The 18,991-nt window shown below is 40.2% G+C and overlaps 1 protein-coding gene across 9 annotated transcripts in view; it reads left to right on the top strand.

Annotated features, from left to right (window-relative positions):
* VMP1 (vacuole membrane protein 1) overlaps nucleotides 1–18,991 on the top strand; it is a 69,728-nt gene that overhangs the window by 49,499 nt on the left and 1,238 nt on the right. For all 9 annotated transcript variants that reach the window (XM_082328380.1, XM_082328383.1, XM_082328381.1 and 6 more), the window contains 3 exons: nucleotides 3,628–3,744; nucleotides 6,193–6,254; nucleotides 18,021–18,123. In XM_082328380.1, coding sequence (XP_082184506.1) covers nucleotides 3,628–3,744; nucleotides 6,193–6,254; nucleotides 18,021–18,123 — 282 coding nt within the window. The remainder of the gene's footprint in view (nucleotides 1–3,627; nucleotides 3,745–6,192; nucleotides 6,255–18,020; nucleotides 18,124–18,991) is intronic.

Genomic DNA, 18,991 nt, shown 5'->3' on the forward strand with positions numbered 1-18,991 from the left:
CAGATTGAATATATTGCGATGGAATTAATGCTGTGAAGGGTGACTTGGTTGTATTTGAGTCCATATGGAGCTTCATGCCTTGTTTGCTATTTCTGTGTTCTCTGTGGTGCTTAGGGAAATGGGACGGTTGTGGTACCGGCAAGTACAACAGCACGGAGAAACTCCAGTCCTAGACTGGTACCAAACACAGTGAATTCTGACAGCACAGCTAACAGTTCTGTAGCTCAGCGTGGTGTGGTGAAGCCTGATAAAAACAGGTCAGTTCACTAAAGATGCTAAAGGCTTGTCAGAGTAAGGAAGACTTAAACTGCAAGAGAACTAAGACATTCTTAAAATTCAAGAAGTTTCTGTGTTTCTGTTTCAGACCAGGGATGCTCCCTGCGTTTGATGTTGAGGCCATGTATTCTCTGACAGAGGCGTATGCACACTGCTGCTCGCTGCTCTGTGCTCGCGGGTATTTGGCAGGTCAGATTGTGTGCCCCACCGGCAGTTACCCTGTGGGGACTTTCCTAGCCCACATTATTAGCTTGCGAGATATAGCAAGAGCTGGATGATTACCTGTAGGTTCTACTGGAACCATATTATAATTTCTTCAGGTGTTCATGTTGTATAGCCTACAGTGCTTGACATCTTCAAATCCAAAGATAGGCGCAAATTGAAGAGTGGGAAACTACCTATATAAATCCTGATTAGGATATCCATCCATAGCAATTCTCCTAAGTCTGCTGTGGAGATATCTGGGTCACTGGGAACCAGAGGGAGCAGAACGAGGAAGCCAGTTTCAGAGTCATGGCTATATGAACTACAGACTCCTTGTAGGTTTTTTTTCTCCCTAAGCAAGAGTTGATACGAGCATCTCCACTGATGCTATTTTCATGTTTTGAGGAGGATAATACTGTTCTTTTGGAGTAGAAAAATATTCAACTATGGAAGATTAATGAAAACTGGTAGGAATGGTGTGCCTTATCCTTCCACGCCCCAGGCAAAATGTGGGACGTGATGCACAGAAATGTGATTACAGTGAAGAGGGGAAGTGTAGGTCCCCTATGATCCCATTCTTCCGGAATAACCACAGCCATTAGCCAGCTGATGAGGTATTGATGCCACACTTGTCTAGCATCTCTCTCAGTTTCCTAAATTGTAGAGATGACAAGGAAACTATTTGCTCAAATGTAAGTAACCTGTGTTAGCTGGAAAGAATTAATCTGGTTATAGTTGCTGGCGTATGACTTCTCTTTACTTATCTTTTGAACTGTCTTAATGTTTAGAGTGGAGATGTAGGTTACAAGCTGTTCTTTAAATCTTTCCATCCAGTAAGCTCTTAGGCTGCTCCTTCCCTGCCTCTGACTCATTCCCCTCTAGTCACCATCTTGTGAGACATCACTGCATAGGCTGGTTTGTCTGTCTTGGGTCATCAGAACAGCAGCTTGTAGATGGCAGGGATGAGATCCTGGAGTGGCTGGACAAGGTGAGTGTGGAGAAATGGAGAACATGAGGAAGGAGTTGGTAAACATGAGAGGCGATGTGTAAACTCTTCATAGTTCCTGCTTAGTAATACTTAAACATTTGCTTAACTTCTTACCTTCTTGCTGCACTGTTCTTCAACACGCTCTGAGCTCCAGCTTCATTTTGCTTATACGGGCTGCCCTGGGTAGGGGGAGGGATGAGGAATCGTGAGTCCACCACAGTACACTTGAGGGTTTGTAAATGTATGTAGAACGTATACAGAATAACGGCAGAGTAGCAGTAAAAAGGGTGAGGTTAAACGTGGCAGAGGCATTGAAAAAGCGCAGGGCTTCAAAACCGTACATCTTTGTTGCACCTGTCGATGAGGAAGGCAGCCCTCCACGCGTGCTCCTTGCACCCGTGTTGTTCCCCCTCAAGCTTCAGGGCTTTGTTTCAGGGCTTCTCTTGCTTGTTGCTGCTTCTCTGTGTGCTGGAAGGCATCTCCTTTACTTGCCCTCCTTATAATTGCCATCTTGCTTTTTGGATTTTAAAGAGTATTTTAGTTGAGTGTATTTTATATGATTAGAGAACTTGCTTGTGAAATGGTAACGACCGTCCTAGCTGCAGGTTGTTGTCTGTCAAGTAGTGGCTTCTAAATGCTGCATAAAAACACAGTCAAATTGAATTTAAAACTTTGCAAGTTTATGCAGTGAAGTCAACTGAATGTAATGTTGTTCCGTGGCAATAAGAAAGCCATATTATTGTCTGGAGCGTAATTCCTATGTGAAGGCAGCTCTGGGGAAGGAACAAAGCAAGAATTAGCCCTGGAAGATCCTTGCTGTGACTTGTGAGAATTTGCCCTCCTGTCTTTGTGGGCTTTTTTGGCAACTCTCAGTACTGCGTCTGTGTCTGTTTTTTAAAAAACAAAGAGAAAACCTCGCTGGCCCGCTAATATACCCTAACATGGACTCGTTGAGTAACTTTTTACTGTGATATGTTTCATGTGCTGGTGATATCCAGAGCTGCCCATACCTAAAGCACGTTGCTCCCTCTATGGTGATAGCGATGCAGTAATTAAATAGCGTGACCTCTCAGAACAAACTCAACCCAACCAACAAAGAACATGCTCGAGACCTAGAGCAGACTTGGCTCAGAAGGGCAAAATTATCTGGCTGTGGTATAAGTAAATAATTTACTAGCCTCCTATGCCTAAGACAGCTGTCAGAGGTAAAGAATCATTTTAGCTGAAGTGGAGCATGTTTAGAGACCGTTTCGGGGCATGATTAGAGACCGTTTCGGATTTCTTCCTATGCAGGTGGTGTTGTGGGCGCTCATAAATTGGAATTGCTAGTCTATAACAGCTAAGTATAATCCTCATAAGCTTTCTCACAGATTTCAGATTTCCATTCAGTCAGTTGCAAAGCTGCTATCTTTTATGGTTTTCTAACAACCTACACCATTTATTTGTTTGTGTAACAAAGCAACACAAATACTGCAGGATATTAGCCCAGTACTATACTGCTACTGTGAATTAAACATAGCCCGCATGTTTACTCAGACAGTCTGCCCTTGTGCTGCATGCGAAGTGTGAAAGGTTGGAATTTGGATACTTTCTTGGTTTAATTTAAAAAAAATATTTTACAGATAGTATCACAATACCAAACGTCAAGCCAACAGTTTAACAATAAAAAAAACTTTTAATTTTAAATGAAATGCATATGCTTAATAAAATCTAATCAGTGCTTTTAAACTGGATACATATGACTATAAATGCCAGTCTTTAATGTACTTTCTCAGATGGAAGTCACTGGGGATGATTTTGAACACTAGCTTCCAAGAGCGATGTGCTTGTCAGTGAGAAAATTTGATAAATCACTCAAAATGGCTTTACTGTGGTTTCTGTGCATTTCACATGGAAAACTTTTTGTTAGCTTTTTTAAAATCCAGGGGTAAGGAGGGACCATGAGAATGGAATTGTCTGGGACATTGTCTAGCTGAATCCCAGAGACTTAAGTTATGTGGTGCGACATTAACATTTTTGTAAGTATTAAGACACAAGAGTTTTGGATCGAGTTGAATAAGGGGAAAATGTTCATTTTTCAAAGTTTCAAAGTCTATCGTGTTCCTCTTCATCTCAGTAAGTGCTGCAATTCATGAACTTCTTTCCCTTGCACTTCATAGATTCCAAACCCTCTGTTTGACCTGGCCGGGATAACATGCGGACACTTTCTGGTTCCCTTCTGGACCTTCTTTGGTGCAACCTTGATCGGGAAAGCAGTAATTAAAATGCACATCCAGGCAAGTACTACACCTCCCTTCGGGCTCCGGGGGGAAGATTTTTTTTTTTCTTCCCTTTTGACTGTTACACTGCGTTACTTCGTAATGAATTCTGGAGTCTCCCTTCCTGACCTGAAGTAATGGAAATTAATTTGGTGCAAAGCATTTACAATAAAGGATCTGCTAGGCTTCTTATGCTCAAAACTTAGGCAACTGAATAATTTATAGCTACAAACTAATGAGCTCGCTGCCTACACCACTCAGGAAATTGGTGGTTAGCCAAGTTATTTACCTACGGTTTTTACCAGACTGAAAGGACTTCGTACTCATAATGAACTTGCCTTTTTGGTAACAAATACTCATTTCAAAGAGCACTGCAGCTAGCCTTTACCGGTTCAGGGGCACTTTTAAATGCTCCCTTTTATCTCAGTTGAGGGTGTAGAGAAAACCCCACTCCTTTCAGGCCCTGCAGAAAGCAGTCTGAGGGTCCGTCTCTGGGCGTACTGTCCATAGCTTTCAAGCACGGTTAGCAATTTTTGATGTCCTCAGTCTATATTATTTTGAAAGAGCTTGATTTCAGAGTGTGTCCAGTTTTTCTTGCTAACTCAGGGCCTTACCGCATGTTCTGAATTCAGCAATCAGAATCTCCAGTTGCTGTCAAAAATTTGGAGTCTCGCTTTTAAAATGCGTCACCATTTTGTGCAATGACGGATGAAGGACTGATTCCCTGGCCATTCTTTCCTGGCGGTGGCGCGGTTAGTGTTATATCATGAACTACGTTGCTCTATCTGTAATGATCAGAACGAATGTTTTCAGCTGGGGCTTGGTTTTTTTAAGCATCTCCGTAGGACTGGTGCAGTGCCTCTAGCTGTGTTGCTTGGAAATCTTTGCTGTCACTGCATTAAAATAGCAGAAGCTATTAGTAGTGTAAAATTACTCGTCTAGTACCCTCGTCCAGCTGCTCAAAACTCTTTCATTTGCCCCGAACAGAAGATTTCAATCTTAAACCCTTTTTTTCTTCCCATCTTTTTGTAAATGGTGATTTTTACTTTGCCCAGTCCTTAAACAGAAAATAATAAACAGATCTGAAAACTCTTTCATTTACTGCGATAGAACAACTTTTTCTCCGCACTTATTTTTGTGTTATCTGAATTTTTCTGCTTCAAATCTGTGTACTGTTCGAATTTGTTCTAGCAACATAGAAAAGTAAAATAGTATTTGTGAATATTCCTTTTATTATTTTATTTGTCTTGTTTAGCTAGCAGAATGTTTGCTATGTAATTTATAGTGCTCCACACTCAGGTCAAATGTAAGTGAAAAAATATTTCCCAGTGTCTTGTACAATTGGTAAATCATCTTATTTTGTAATAGGTTTAGCTATTAGAATTCTCTTTTCTGCGATGCTTGATTTCAAGCGTACTCTTGTGCAATAGCCTTGATTTTTGTAGTGATCTTGCTGCAATTTGGAATTTAGCAAATGTAAGAGTCATGAAAAAGGCTTTTAACGAAATCTTTCTCTAGGCAGGAAGCGAGTGGCGCTGGTGCAGTGGCCGTGCTGGAGCTGCTTTTAGCTGGGCTCTTCCTCCGGACCACAAAATCATCTCGTGTAGTTCTAGCCACATCCCTTCTTTTCAGACTAGTGAATGCAGTTCTCCTTAGATCGTGTTTTAATTGATTTGAGGAGACTGTGGGAACTGTTTGTGTGTGCGTACGCCTCTACACAGAGTCTTGCTCACTCTTTGCAAACAAACAAGCTGTCAAATATGACAAAAGTGGCATTAGCAAAGGCTATTTTAACAAAATTTTACCTTGTGTTAGAAGAGAAGGGAGTGTTAAAGTTATGGACATTTGGATTTTCTGCAAAATAAGCTATGTGTTACAGAAGTTTCTTTTATTGAAATTATCTCTGTTCCAAACAGTCTGTTGCATTAGAGACAGTGACAATCTTAAGTTTTTTGAACAGACAGGTACCCGATGGCTCTTACTTTGTTCTTCACTGAGTATTTCTGGTTGTTTCTGTCTGAAGCACATGAACTAGAGGACTAAAAGATATATTATTTTTTCACTTCTGAGATCTTTAAGTAGATGTGTTTGTAAGGGGATGTGAGTTTTTCTGCACGGTGATGACTGTTTTTCCATTAAAACATTGTTGACGGAGTGAAGTGACCTTGAGCTTCTGGGAATTGAAGTTTGGGGAGGATGCGAATGGTTAGTAACACAGGCTACAAAAACATTGCAAGACATGAAATCTATGAGGAAATAGAATAATAAAGTAAACAGCTTTTCTCGCTCCTGCCTCTTTTTGAAGAGTATTGAAAAATAAAGATCTTGAAAGAAAAGAGAAGGGAAAACTATGTGTGAGTGCTGGAGAAGCTGTCTGGTTGGCAAGGAACGTAAATTGTCGTACCCCATTGTCTCTGCTTCCCTTTTGATCAAATGTTTCTCTAACTGATGTTTTCCTTCCTACAGAAACTTTTCGTTATTATAACATTCAGCAAACATATAGTGGAGCAGATGGTGTCCCTAATTGGGTGAGTAATTCTTTAACACAGTAATACCTTCACTTATTAAGTGGAAAAATACTGGAGGAATCAGACTGGATGTGCTGAAAATTGTGCTTTGCTTCAAAGTGCAAGCTTGGGCCAACACATAATTTAGGTCTATTTGCAACTTCATTCCTCTCTTCAAGTACTTCAAGAAACATAATAGCACTGAGGGTCAGATGGCCTGAGTATATAGTACCGACAGTTAACTTTCCCCCAGAAACACGATACAGCTCTTCCAATTATAGGTCACTACACTTTTAGCTGCACATAGACTGGTTTTTTATGGACTTTCTTCAATGTTGAAGTGTGAAAAAATGAAAGAGCTGTTGTGATTTATGCAGTGTCCCAAGATGACCATAAACATCTTCCATAATTTGAACTACCTTATACATTTAAAATATTAAATCTCTCATAAAAGGTCAGAATGAGGAATTTGGTGTGTAGCATTTTAGCTCCATTCTATTAAACTTGGCTTTTCATAGGAGAAATGACAGTTTTTGTGGATAAACTGTTCCGATTTTGAGAAAGTTTGTCTTTTTTTTTTTTTTTTGGACTGAGTTCTTTGGTAATTGATTACTGTTTTATTTTTTAAGTGAAAATCTCAGTTTAAAACAAGAAAAGTAAGCAAAATCCCAGCTAACAACAGTTGGGGGGGTGGGGAGGGGAAACAGTTCAAACAACATACTTCCATGTTGCCTCAGTGGGTTTGAACGAAGATTGGACGCTGATGATGAAGCGTTAGATTTTTGCCTCATATCTACCTGTTCAGTCATGAAATTCCATGTAATTTTAAAATCCATTGTTGATGTTAACGTTTCCTGCCTGGTAATCCAGCAAACAACATCGCAACAACGCCTCTCTAACCATGCAGAAGTCTGATAAACTGCTTGAATGCAAACAAAGTATGCAACTTAATTAATTTAAATGTAGGCAGCTAGATCAAATCCTATAGATTTCATCAAAAATTCATGCTTAATTGTTCCAAGGATCAATTGTGTTCTTGCGCGGGGGGAAGCTACTGCCTGTTTCCAGTACACCGAGCAGATTAATGCCAGGGATGCGGGTTTAAAGTTTTAAATGTGAGTCTCTAACATTTAAATAGAAAGCTTATGGTTGTGGGGTTTGTTGTTGTTTTGTTTTTTTGTTTTTTTTTTTAAACTAGATACCTAATATGGATCCTTACAATAAATTCTAAGGTGTTTCTGCTTTTCCAAGGTCTTTCACTTGTTATAGGGGGCAAACTGATTGACACTTTGCTATCCAAACCGTTGCAACTATTTTCACATAAAACCCCAAAAGCCACGCTCCTCAAGAACAGTTTCAGGGGAGGAATGTCTGGAAAGAATTCCTTTCAAAATATGTAAACTTGAAGTAGTAATGCTACACAAAGAAAAAGGAGTGTCAGAAGAAACATTCTAGGGCATTTCCCTAATGAAACAAATCCTGCCTTTGTTACCTCCCCATCTTCTGATCGCGTGTCTGGTTGGTAACAAACTTCACAATTAATTTGTTGCTTTGAACATAAAAAAAAAAAAGTGGCTACTTTTAACCAGCATTAGTTAGCTTCTCTTAGTAGCAATCACACCACGCAATTTACTCCTAACTTTTGATCAGCACTGCTACTAGGTCAGGTATGTTTCCAGAGATTTACTCTCCTGCAAATCTTTGAGCCAAAACTAGTAGTTTTTTCCTACTTCATCTGTCTTGGAGATAATTTTGCATCGAATTACTTCGAATGCATTCACAAGACCTCTGCTGGATTCAGATTTTATTAGATGGTTGATGTCAGAGTTAAAGAATGTTCTCGGGAGACAGTAAGATTTTTGGAATGTCCTGGTATCCTTGACTTTTCTCAAGCTGTCTGCTAGCATTACCTCATCAATTTCTTTTAGAGTGGAGTGTTAAACATGTTAAACAATAGCTTGCATTAAGCCCCTTATTATTAAATTAAAATATAGTTCTATTTAGTGGTGGGTAACTTTATTTTAATCAAATTCTATCCGACACAATGACTTAAGACTTTTTTTTTTTTTTTTGTCTGGGATATTGCTCTTACACAATAGGAAATGTCTAAGCGCAATACTTCAAAATAATGAACATATTAATATACAGGATAACTAAAATCTAGACGGAAGATTAAGTTATGTGATGAAGTCTGAGAATATTTGATTTGGTAAGCCAGAGAGAATTTCTCGATAACTACATGAGTCTTAGTCAAAAAGCAAAAATGATTCACCTGCAGACCTTGCCCGTAGCTCAGCAGCTGTTTGCTTCTGTTACGGGATGCTGCTGGCATTGCGGACGAAGCCTGCCATAACCAGGCTGTTCTAATAGATTTAGGGTAATTTGATTTTACAGTTTTGTCTAGGTCTCCATTACAAAAGGGTCATAAAATACTCTTTTTATTAATTAAATATAGAAAGAAAAGGAAATGTGGCAGGAAATTAAGAAGCTGTTTACCAAAAAATTTTGAAAACATTGGTGGTAGCTAGCGTAGAAAAAAAATAGAAGGTAAGAAGGATGGGTGTTGGCAGCAGCAGGGCGCACGGGAGCTGGGCTGCGGCGAGCCATGCTGGAAGGACCAAGGGCAGAGCTAGCTGAAGCGAGGGCGACGCGGATGGATTTAAGAAGCTGAAGCTAGCACGAGTCCTGAAATCAAAGCTGAAGAGGATTGCAAAGATAGCGGTAGCTCACATGAGGCTGGTAATTATCGACCCGTTCTACCAGTTCATAGTTTAAAGTTGTATTATTGCTGTCTAAACTGCTAGGAGAGGGTAGTGTTTTCTCTCAGGTTGTATTACGTTCATAAGCTTTTGTGAGGAAAGATTGTGTGGAAGAGTTTTGTCTTGTATTCTGTCACTTAAAGAGGAGTTCAACTTACTGATCATCTGTAAAACGCTTTGCTGGTTTTAGGCCAAACTTAGCCCATTTAAACTGTTTAATTATCGTGTGTTGTGGGTTTTCTTTTGGCTCTTAAATCTTTCCATTTAATTTTTTTTTTTACCTGCAGCTGCAGGATTGTTTATGAAGTCACACTCAGCATATTGCTTTTAAGCACGATCATATTTTCTTTGAAGTGGCAGTTTCAAATGTGGATTAAGAATTCCCAGAAAACTGCTAAAAGAAATCGTTCTCAAAGCACACGCCATCCACAAAACCGTCTGCCATCAATTCTGGGTGAATGTTCAGAACAAAAAAAATGTATTTTTTTTTCTTTTTTAATTCAGCGTGCTCTGTTCATATTTTGTGAAAATGAGCTAATAACTTTAGAACTTCAATCGACGTCTAAAAAATTAATAAACATGTTTTATATAGCATTAGACAGAATTCATAAACGTGTTTTATACAGCATTAGACAGCACGTGGCCTTCACCTCAGAAGCATGTGAACTTCAGTGGCGAATGGTACGGCTGCATCCCTTTCGGACAAATCCCCCCGTGGTCACCCCCACACTGGGGCTGGAGGGGCCCAGCGCTGCGTCCCTTTCGGACCAATCCCCCCCTTCAGGTGCAGAGATGCCCTCTGACTCTTAAGTTAATGATAACCTCCCGCAGGCTGACGAAGGTCTTAATTACGGAGGCTGTGATGGTTACGCAGAGGGGAGGCAGCAACACTGAGAAGTGCTCACGTGATGGAGCAGGTAGGCTTTCTTCTTAGCCCAACCAGCCAACTGCTGCCGGTGGCAAATGATGCCTCGCTGATTTTAAGAGAAGTAGAGACTAACCTATTCAGGTAATGACCTGAGTCAATAAACTAATTTGAAGTTTCAATAGAAGCCAGTGAAATGCATGTAAAAAAATTGCATACTTCCACAGATTTTTAAAAGTTAATTTGTTAGTGCCGTGTTCTGCGGGTGAGACGTGTTAACAGTGTGAAGTGTTAATTCAACAAACTCTACCCCAAAATATCAGTGCTTCCGAAGGGTTTCTTAACCTGGTGGGTTTTGTGGAACAAATTTTCGTGCCTACCAGCTACGCAGGCCAGTCTGAATGATTGCATGTCTTAAAGGAGAACCAGTCTTCTGGTAACAGGTACTTGAACCATTGCCTTGACAAACCAGTTTGCTGCTGTTTATTGTGCCGTAATTCTTTGCTTCACAACATAATCTCAGCTGATTCTTGTAAGGAGCGTGATGTTCCTTTCATGAAAAAAGTACAAATGAAATCATGGCCACTGATGTAACTGGAAACTTTGCTTAAGGATTGGTTTGGGGGTTTTTAAAAAATAATTTACAATATAGGTTAGGGTTATTTCTTTAGAATATAGGTCAAGAAGCTACAGCGATAGAAAGGGCTGCACCAGAAATCAGTTGTCCTGGGGTGGGAAGGGCCCTTTTTTTAATTCAGATGATTGTGCCATGCGATTGCCTGGGTTTTCTGGGGGCCCTCAGCAGGGTACGGCCCCACAGCCTGGCCTCTGCCAGCTCATCTCCGCGGCTCCGCGGCGCTCTGCGCTGGGCAGACCAGCACCAAAGGAGCCAGGCCCACTCTGCCAGCCATGCCTTCTGACTTGGCAGACCGTTGTTTTACACATATGCCAGAAAGTCCATATCCCCTTGAACTGGCATCTTCATTAAAGGATATTTTGAAAAATAGGTTCCAATCAATATTTAAAATAAAGCCTTTGTAGTAGGATTCGACCAAAAATAACCTGAAGTGGCTGAGAACATGGATAACTGAGCAGTGACTTCCAAATCTCCCGAGAGAAATGCCTCTGGAGGGTGATACCAATACACCTGACATTTCTTGGTACAATAAACGAATGGCTCTCCTCCCACAAGTACATCAGAAACCTGTGGGACTGTGCCCTCGTAATACGCCCTGTACACAATAGATCAGCTCTGCACAAAAAAGGCTTTAGCGTCTTGAAAGGGACACAGATGTGGATGAAATTTGAGTAGCTCTGGTGTTGAAAACCTTCCAGGGGATCACAACAGAATTATAAAAGTTTATTTGCAAAAGGCTTGTAGGATTTAACTCCGAACAAGCAAGCTTTTTTCCTAACTTGTGTACAAAAATATATCTTTATAATACAAATAGAAGCTTCCTTACAAAGAGCAGTATTGAGCAGAGTTAAGAACCAGCAGGTCAGAGATGTTGCAATTCCTATTTTTGAAAGCATTGATTTTAACGTAACAGAACGTCCCAAGAAAAAGAAGTTTTACAGACAGCTTGGTTAACGTGGGTATTGGAGCGTAGCTCCAGGTATGAATGACGTCAAACATGTAACAATTTTAGCTTAGTAATCTTCAAATAAGATGTTTTCTTTCTTCCTCTCGTAAGCAAGTGAATCTGCCAAGTAGGCTTTTAACCCCCACCGTGTTGCTGTTGATCCCGACCATAAACCAGATTTATTTTCTGCAGTTTCAGAACACCGAACGCAGGTAACATCTACGTTTCACCACACGCTCTGAGGCCGAGGTGGCGGTGAGGGAAGCCGAGGGCTGCCGTGGCTCCCTCGGTGGTAGCCCAGCTCTTGCTCCAAGGCTCTGGGAGCCAGGGCCCGGGTCCGCTGCAGCAGCGCCCGCAGGGCTGAGTCAGGCGGGAGCCCGAGGTCCACCCTGAGTCACCGCGCAGGGTCCCGCTGCTGGCGGAGCCTCAGGGAAATGGATGGTTTAAATACTGTGAGAATCTTTATCAGCACAGGAAATGACAGCTCATTAAAATACTAACCGTTAAGCCTGTTTAGATCACTGTCTGGAAAAAAATTAACCATTGAAGGTTCAGATAACTTGCAGGAAGAAAGGTGCTCTGTTTAGACAGTGAAGACGGTACGCAAATTAATCAGCTTTGCTAATTGTCCAGTGGCATAAAAATATTTCCACTGGAGTCTATTTTTCAACAGTTTATAAAATGTCTAGCTTTCAAAGAAGCTGATACTGTGCTGGAGCAAAACTTCTAGTTTCTTTTGAGGGAGAAATTTAAGGGAGAAATTTATTTATTTAAAATAACCAAACGCGGTGCCCCTTACTGAGTGCCTTAGTGCTTGTGAGCTGCAGGATGGATTTTTCTGCTGTTCGTACAGGGGAATGTAGAATGCGAATCTAGTGCAGAGGAGCTCTGTGTGGGAGGAATGGGTGTTGGGTGTGATGATTTAATGATGTTTTGCATAATTCTTTGGAAGGCGAAAGCCTTCGCTTCGGCCCTCTGACCTAGCTGTCAATAGCTGGTCTGATTTAAATAAATTATTAAAAAAAAAAAAGAGTTGGAGATGCTGGGAGGGACGACTCCATGCCAGCGACCTCCCTCCTTCCTTTGTCACATTCTTCAGTGCTGCTTAACTCCCTGTTTTCGTAGAAGGAGATAATCCCTGGCCTTGGGCCACGCTTGCTGCAGGAGGGCAGGGTGAGATCCTGAACGTGTGCAGGGTTTGTGCTGACACAACGCACAAGGATATTTTCCTCCTAGTTTGGTTTTCTGTTGTTTCAAAATTTATCTCGCTGTTGTCTTCATTTTGAATTGTAGTGCTGGCATTTCCTAAAAGGATGTTTTTCTAGAGCTGGACTGGCCCAAATAGCGGAATCTGAGCAAAACGTATACGACGCTGTTTGTCCCCGGACCCTGAGAGGGTCCGGACGAGGACAAAGCGTGCGTGCCAGAGAGGCTGACAGGATCAATCCCCGTGTTAACACTTAAACGGATTTTCCAAATTATCAGCTGTGAATATTAGAGAGATCCTCCATAAAATGGGGTTGTGACTCAAGATGGCATCACCTTTCCAAGCGGGGCTTCGGTGTGTTGCAGCCTGGGAACCTGGCGGCTTCTTTGCACCATCTATTCAATTGCTGTGGTTCTCATTTCCCTTCAGATTATTGTTTCCATGATAAAATGGACTTCCATGTTTTTAAACCTGCAGCGCTTAATGTTTCTTGACCGTCACAACTGGGGGACTGATTCCAGTTGTTCGCATGAGCTGCTGAATAGGATATAAAATTCAGAACTGAATGCCACTGAATTTCCTATTTATATTTTTAATTTCCATCAAAATAAATGGACTTTAAGGACTGCTTAAGCAGCTGCTTAATCACTTGCTAATAGAGGCCTCTTAAAAATGAGAAATTTTCATCAGCAGTAAAACCCCCGCCATAATAACGTTCCGAAAATGTGGGTCTGCAATGGCAACTTTGGTGTTTCTTGAAAATACTAGCTAATTCTAACATTTCTCTCTGAAAAAGTAGGCGAATATGCAGATGTGCAGAGGTTTTTATAAGATGGGAACTTTATATCCTAAATTGTGGACTGATGGCTTTTTTGTGAAATATTAGCGCAATGATACAAAAATGCTGCGTTTGATAGAGCCCTGTACTTCAGCATTTAGCACAGCTTGTAATTCCTTGAGCGTTCACAAGCTCTAAAAGCATAGGTTATGACATTTCCATAGCTCAAGAGTAACCTATACTCGTAAAGATCTTGTAAGATGAAAAATATGCCTTTCAACACTGCAAACATCATGATTAAATGGTTTTAAAGGAGTGGTTTTAGTATTAGTAAAAATGCAATTGAGTGAATTGACTGAAGTACCGAATAACTTTCTACTTTTTGTGAAGCTGGCATAGGGAAAATACTTCCCCCCCCCCCCCCCCCCTTAGTTTGGTGCTTTATCCACATCCATTTGAGAAAACTCCTACCTGTGGTTAGATTCTGTTAAAAAGATAAGTTAAAAAGTTTAAAAAGTTTAAAAAAAAGTTTAAAAAAGTTTAAAAAGATTCTGTTAAAAAGATAAGTTTCCCAAAAATCTTCCCTACCACTTCATGGGTCGTGACGTGCATTTGAGGTTCAGCTGTTGACAGGCATTCTTTGAAAAGCAAATTAAAAAACTTCTTGTACAGTGTATTTTAATAAACACAGTTTTGCTGTAACTGGAATAGAAGGTTTAGGACTTGTACTGTCAGAATCTGTACATAGTTGGTGTAATTTTTAAACTAATCCTAGAACAGCTTTGCTGAATCTCTGTAGTGTGAAGTTTTGTTTTATTTGTTGGGAAAAAAGCTATATCATTTTTCATTTGGAGAGAAATTGTGGCTCTTGATTAAAAAAAAAAAAAAATCAAAGATGCATCTGTCTAATTACAAATACCAGGTAATGCTGCTGAAAACGGGCTTCAACAGTGTTTTGTTCAGGGAAGCAAAATTCTTAACGGCTGTTTATGTCGTAGTATTAGAATGCGAGTCATGTTTTTTACTGAAATGTTATGATTTTAATGAATTTAGGCTGTACCAAAGGCTAGTGCAATTTTTTGGAAGTCTGTTTCAGTTTCAGTTCCTTCTGTAACAGTTTTAGCAGAGAATCAAAATGAATTAAAAGAAAAATTGGTGTTTACTGTTAACTGTTTCTAAAACTTCTTCAAATCAAAATTTCTTCAGATGTTTTTTTTTCTCAGAAAAAACCCAAAGCATTTTTTTTCCGAATCTTATGGTAAAACTGCAGCTAGTGTCTTTGTTTTTCAAGTAACTTTTGTTGAAAGGATAGAGTACAGAAGAAGAGCCCCTCTCTTCCTAGCAGTGCATCCTTGCTGCTGCTGAACTGCAAAATTCATTACTAGTAAGGATAGCCACTAGTGACATGTATTTCGTTGCTTCTTTTGACAGACTTCTAGTGAATGACCTTTTTAAAATTATTTTCTCTTTTTTAAATTGAAGTCCTTAAGCAGCTCACCAAGACCTACATTTTAAGCCTTTAAGAAGGGACAGCAGGGTGTGTGTTTGGGGTTTTTTTGTGTTTTGTTTTGGCAGATAGAGACTGCAAAGTGTGGATGAGCTAAGTTCTGTTGTCTGCTAAGGTCCTTTTATTTTCTTATCCTTTCATATTCTTTATTTGAAAGACAATAGGCTTGATTCTCAAAGGAAAATGCAAGGACTTGGTTTTAGATTATTCTACAAACAGGGTTATCTTCCAGCATCTTCCCTTCTTAAGTCGGATGTGTAAATATGCCTGTGGTTTGCATCTAGACTCCCGAAACTACAGCAGTCTTTTGAAGGTGTATCTTAAAGTCATTGCTAAGTGGCGCAGAATTATGATGCAAATCTCCTCCTTCTGCCTGCTGCCGGCTGGTTTGAGTGCCATCCTTGAAAATTTAGACTGAAGTCTTCCCCCTCCTCCCTCGATGAGAAGAGGGTCGGCGAGTTGAACTTCACTAGGTTTGCCCGGGGGGTACCACTCACTTGTTTGTAATGAAATAAAATGAAAACTGATTTTTAAGACTTCGAAATCTAAGGTGATGTCTACACTTTGGATAGTAGGTGACATACACGTTAGCTGGTTGATTAAATGATTGAATTTTGCCAAAAGAGCACGAGTAACCAGTACTGACCCACTGAAATGGGATTTCAAGAGTTTTATTCCTAGTACTGTGGATTCATGATTTTCTAGATGTTACTCTGCTTCATTTTACTCCTTATTTAAATTCATGCACCTTTTTCTCAGTATTAAACTCTGCAAATGTGCAAAACATTGCAGACTTTTAGAAACCAAGGTCCTTGCATTCGGGATGTTACAGTTCTTCAAAATAGCTTTAATAAAATGAATCTCGTGCACTTAATTCTTAGTCGTGCTCACAAAAGGAAAAAAAAAAAAAAGCTGCTACTTTTAGTGAAAAAAATTTTGAAATGGAGCGTTGATGCACCAGGATCCCTTCAAGCCGTCTGCACTTGGTTTTCATGTCTTTGTTCTGTTGCTTAATGCTAATTGGGCACTGACTTAGTTCAGTTTTCAGAAAAAAATGGAGGCATTTGAACAACCATTCTGTTAATCATTCATCTCTCTCATCATTTAAATATTCATTTCATAATCATGCAGAAGTTTAAAAGTAAACCATTACCTTTCAGTAGCTTTTCCGGGCTTCCAAATGTCATTCGAAAAAGAAAAGAAACCTCAAAATGTAACTCATTTGTAACAGTGACTCGTACCCATCAGCGAGTCATTGGGAGAATTTGTACCATGAGAAAAGTCAGCTTCACAAGGGACGGGTCTGAAAAGCTGGAAATCGTTTGTAAAAGTTGACATACTCTTGTGTAAAACGTGTAATAGGCGTGCATTAGTCTCTGCTTTTTTTTTTTTTTTTTTTTTTTTTTCCTGAAATTTTACCAGTCCGGGCACAGAATTTACTCACCCATTTGTATCATCGTGATGGTGAATCATGAGGGAAGCAATCTTTTTCTTGTATATATGTTCTAAAAAATTATTTGCCCCTGGCTATTGAAGGCAATAGATTTAGTGGAGGAGAGTGAGCTACTTTGTTTCTTTGGTCTGTGCATTTTCATAAATTCTTACGATTAGAAAGCTGTTATTTTTTTAATTTAGCCTGGAAAAGGGAATATTGTGTCAAATCAGGAGACAGGAAAATAATTTCAGAGACCTCGCCCTCCTGCAGGCATTCGGAGAGGAGGTGATCAGTGTGTAAAGCTGTCTGTGCATATCTTGGTGTCTGAAGCCTGTTTTACTAAATCCTCCCTGAAGTAGTAGTGTAAAGAATCAAAACTTGAAGCACTGAAATTTAGGTGACTTTTTAAATGTAGAAGACCATATGGATTTCTTTAAAATTAAAAAAAAAAAGAAACTGAAAACCTCCATTCTCTTTGAAATTAAATTAAAATGGCCTTTGTCAGTAATGGGACCTCTCCCGTGGCTGGAGGCAGGAGCGTTGGTGCGTGGATGTGGGTCAAACCTTGGGAGCCTTCGGGTTGTGTGTGCGTCCTCACCATCCCAGCTCAGCTAGCGTTGTTGCTCCTGGTAATTTCTCCTGTGGAGTATTTAAGGTTTTTTTTTTAAAGTGTCGTGACAATTATTAAAGCTCCTCGGACCCCCTGCTAAATAGCCCGGTGTATAGATTTAAAGAAAAATGACCTAGGTTGTTTTTGATTAAAGCCTGGGCGGGACGTGGTATTTGCAGGATGGAAGTTGGAGGCTGCTGTGAGTCGGTCCAGCGCTAACACCTTTACGCCGCAGAGGTCGGAGAGGGTTCTTACTTCCAAAAACGTATCCGTGATCTTTATAACGTTAATGTACGAACAAGGTGTTTAGTAATGTATTGTAGCTTTTGTGCAAGTCATCTGCCATAAACCATGGCATGATTCAGAACAGGGTTCATAGTTCCTTCTTTGTTCCTTTGTTAATCACTGACTTGTGGGAGGCGCCTGCAGAATTTGCTAATGCATTCTTTTTGGGTAAGGATGACGCACAGATTGTCCTAATAAGGACTTAGTTTGAGAAAGGGGCCGTCTTCTTTGAGAAGATAGGGGCAAGTCATAGGGCGAGCAGTTTCTTTTTTAACTGAGGGATGACACAAGCACAAGTCATTTCCTTATTAATCGGTTCAAACCAGTTCTTACAGGAACTGCTGGTGATAAATGTGGGACTTCTGAGAAGTCATTCATTTTATTCTCAGCACTGCACCAGTGCACAGCCTCAGCTGGCTTCTCCCTGGCTCTAAGGAAATGCTCTGTCTAGCTCACGGCTTCTTTCAGCTACCAGCAGTGCATTGTCACTGGTTTGCTCTGAAATATTTTTCTTTTTAAGCACTTTTTGAGGATCTGGGGGAAAATGTCCCTTTCAGAAGTATCAGATAAAAAGATGAAATACACTTTCTTTCGTGGTTATCTGCTTTCTCAGCTAGCAATGCCCTTCTGAGCTGTAGCTCAGTCTGAACTTTGTTTTGTTTGGGTCAAAGTGGTAAGTTAAAAAAAAAAAATGTTTTTTGTTTTTGTTTTTTTTCTCCCCTATTTTGTCTTGTTCTCTGGGATGAACTTTGCATCAGTGCTATTCCAAGTATAGGTCCTTCTCTTCAGAAGCCATTTCAAGAATATTTGGAAGCTCAGAGGATAAAACTTCACCACAAACCTGACAGCGGCGTGCCACAGGTAAGAACCTCTCTGCCTCCCTCCCCAGTTCATTTTTCCCTTCTCTAGCTGTCTTTTGACCTCTCAGGTTTAGCGATGTAACTCTTGATTCTGTTTTTCAAAGATTTGCTGTGGCCCAGGGAATAGATAAAAATCTCATTTTAATTCCCAGGTTGCTTTTAAAAATAATACTGTAATTGCATACAACTGGACTTAAGCCTCTTGGAGAATAAAGAAAACGATAAAGCAAGACCAGTGGCACGTCTTGCCTCTATATTAGCGTGCCTATTTTGAAAGAGAAATTTAAGCAGAAAAAGGTTGCATTTACATGTGAAATGGTAGCAAACTGTGTGCAGCATCAGTACTTCAGAAGCCAGTAGGATCTGTGGCTTAACGGCCAGTAAGAAACAAAATCCCCAAGCCTTTACTGTTGGAAAGGAAAAGAAAAACTTGGTGTTTAGAGCCGGTGCTAAGGGGCAGAAGTGTCCTTTCATACCAAAAAAAAAAAGTATTTTAAAAAACATACCCTGAATTTTCAGCTGGGGACAGAGCAACTTGGACATGAAATTCCTTAGGATACTAAGACATTTTAAGAGAAAATCCATTAATCTAACTCACATTTCACATTTAATACTTGTAGCTCTCATAAATGTTTGTTTGCCCATTTCTTACCAAAAAAGAGACTAAATTAGGGAGGGTCGCGCTGGAATAACTAAATATGCAGATTCCTCTTCTACACATTGAAGTAATTTTTGCGCGGTGCATTGCTGCCCTCCTTTGACAAAAAAATACAAGTTAAGAGCAGCCATGGAAAACGCTGGAAGTGGGACGGCCGAGGTCATCGCCTTAACTTCTAGTGACACCGGGAGACTCGGACGCTATGGGGAGA

This window comes from Platalea leucorodia (genome assembly GCF_965183815.1).
Source record: "Platalea leucorodia genome assembly, chromosome: 16".
Classification (NCBI taxonomy): domain Eukaryota; kingdom Metazoa; phylum Chordata; class Aves; order Pelecaniformes; family Threskiornithidae; genus Platalea; species Platalea leucorodia.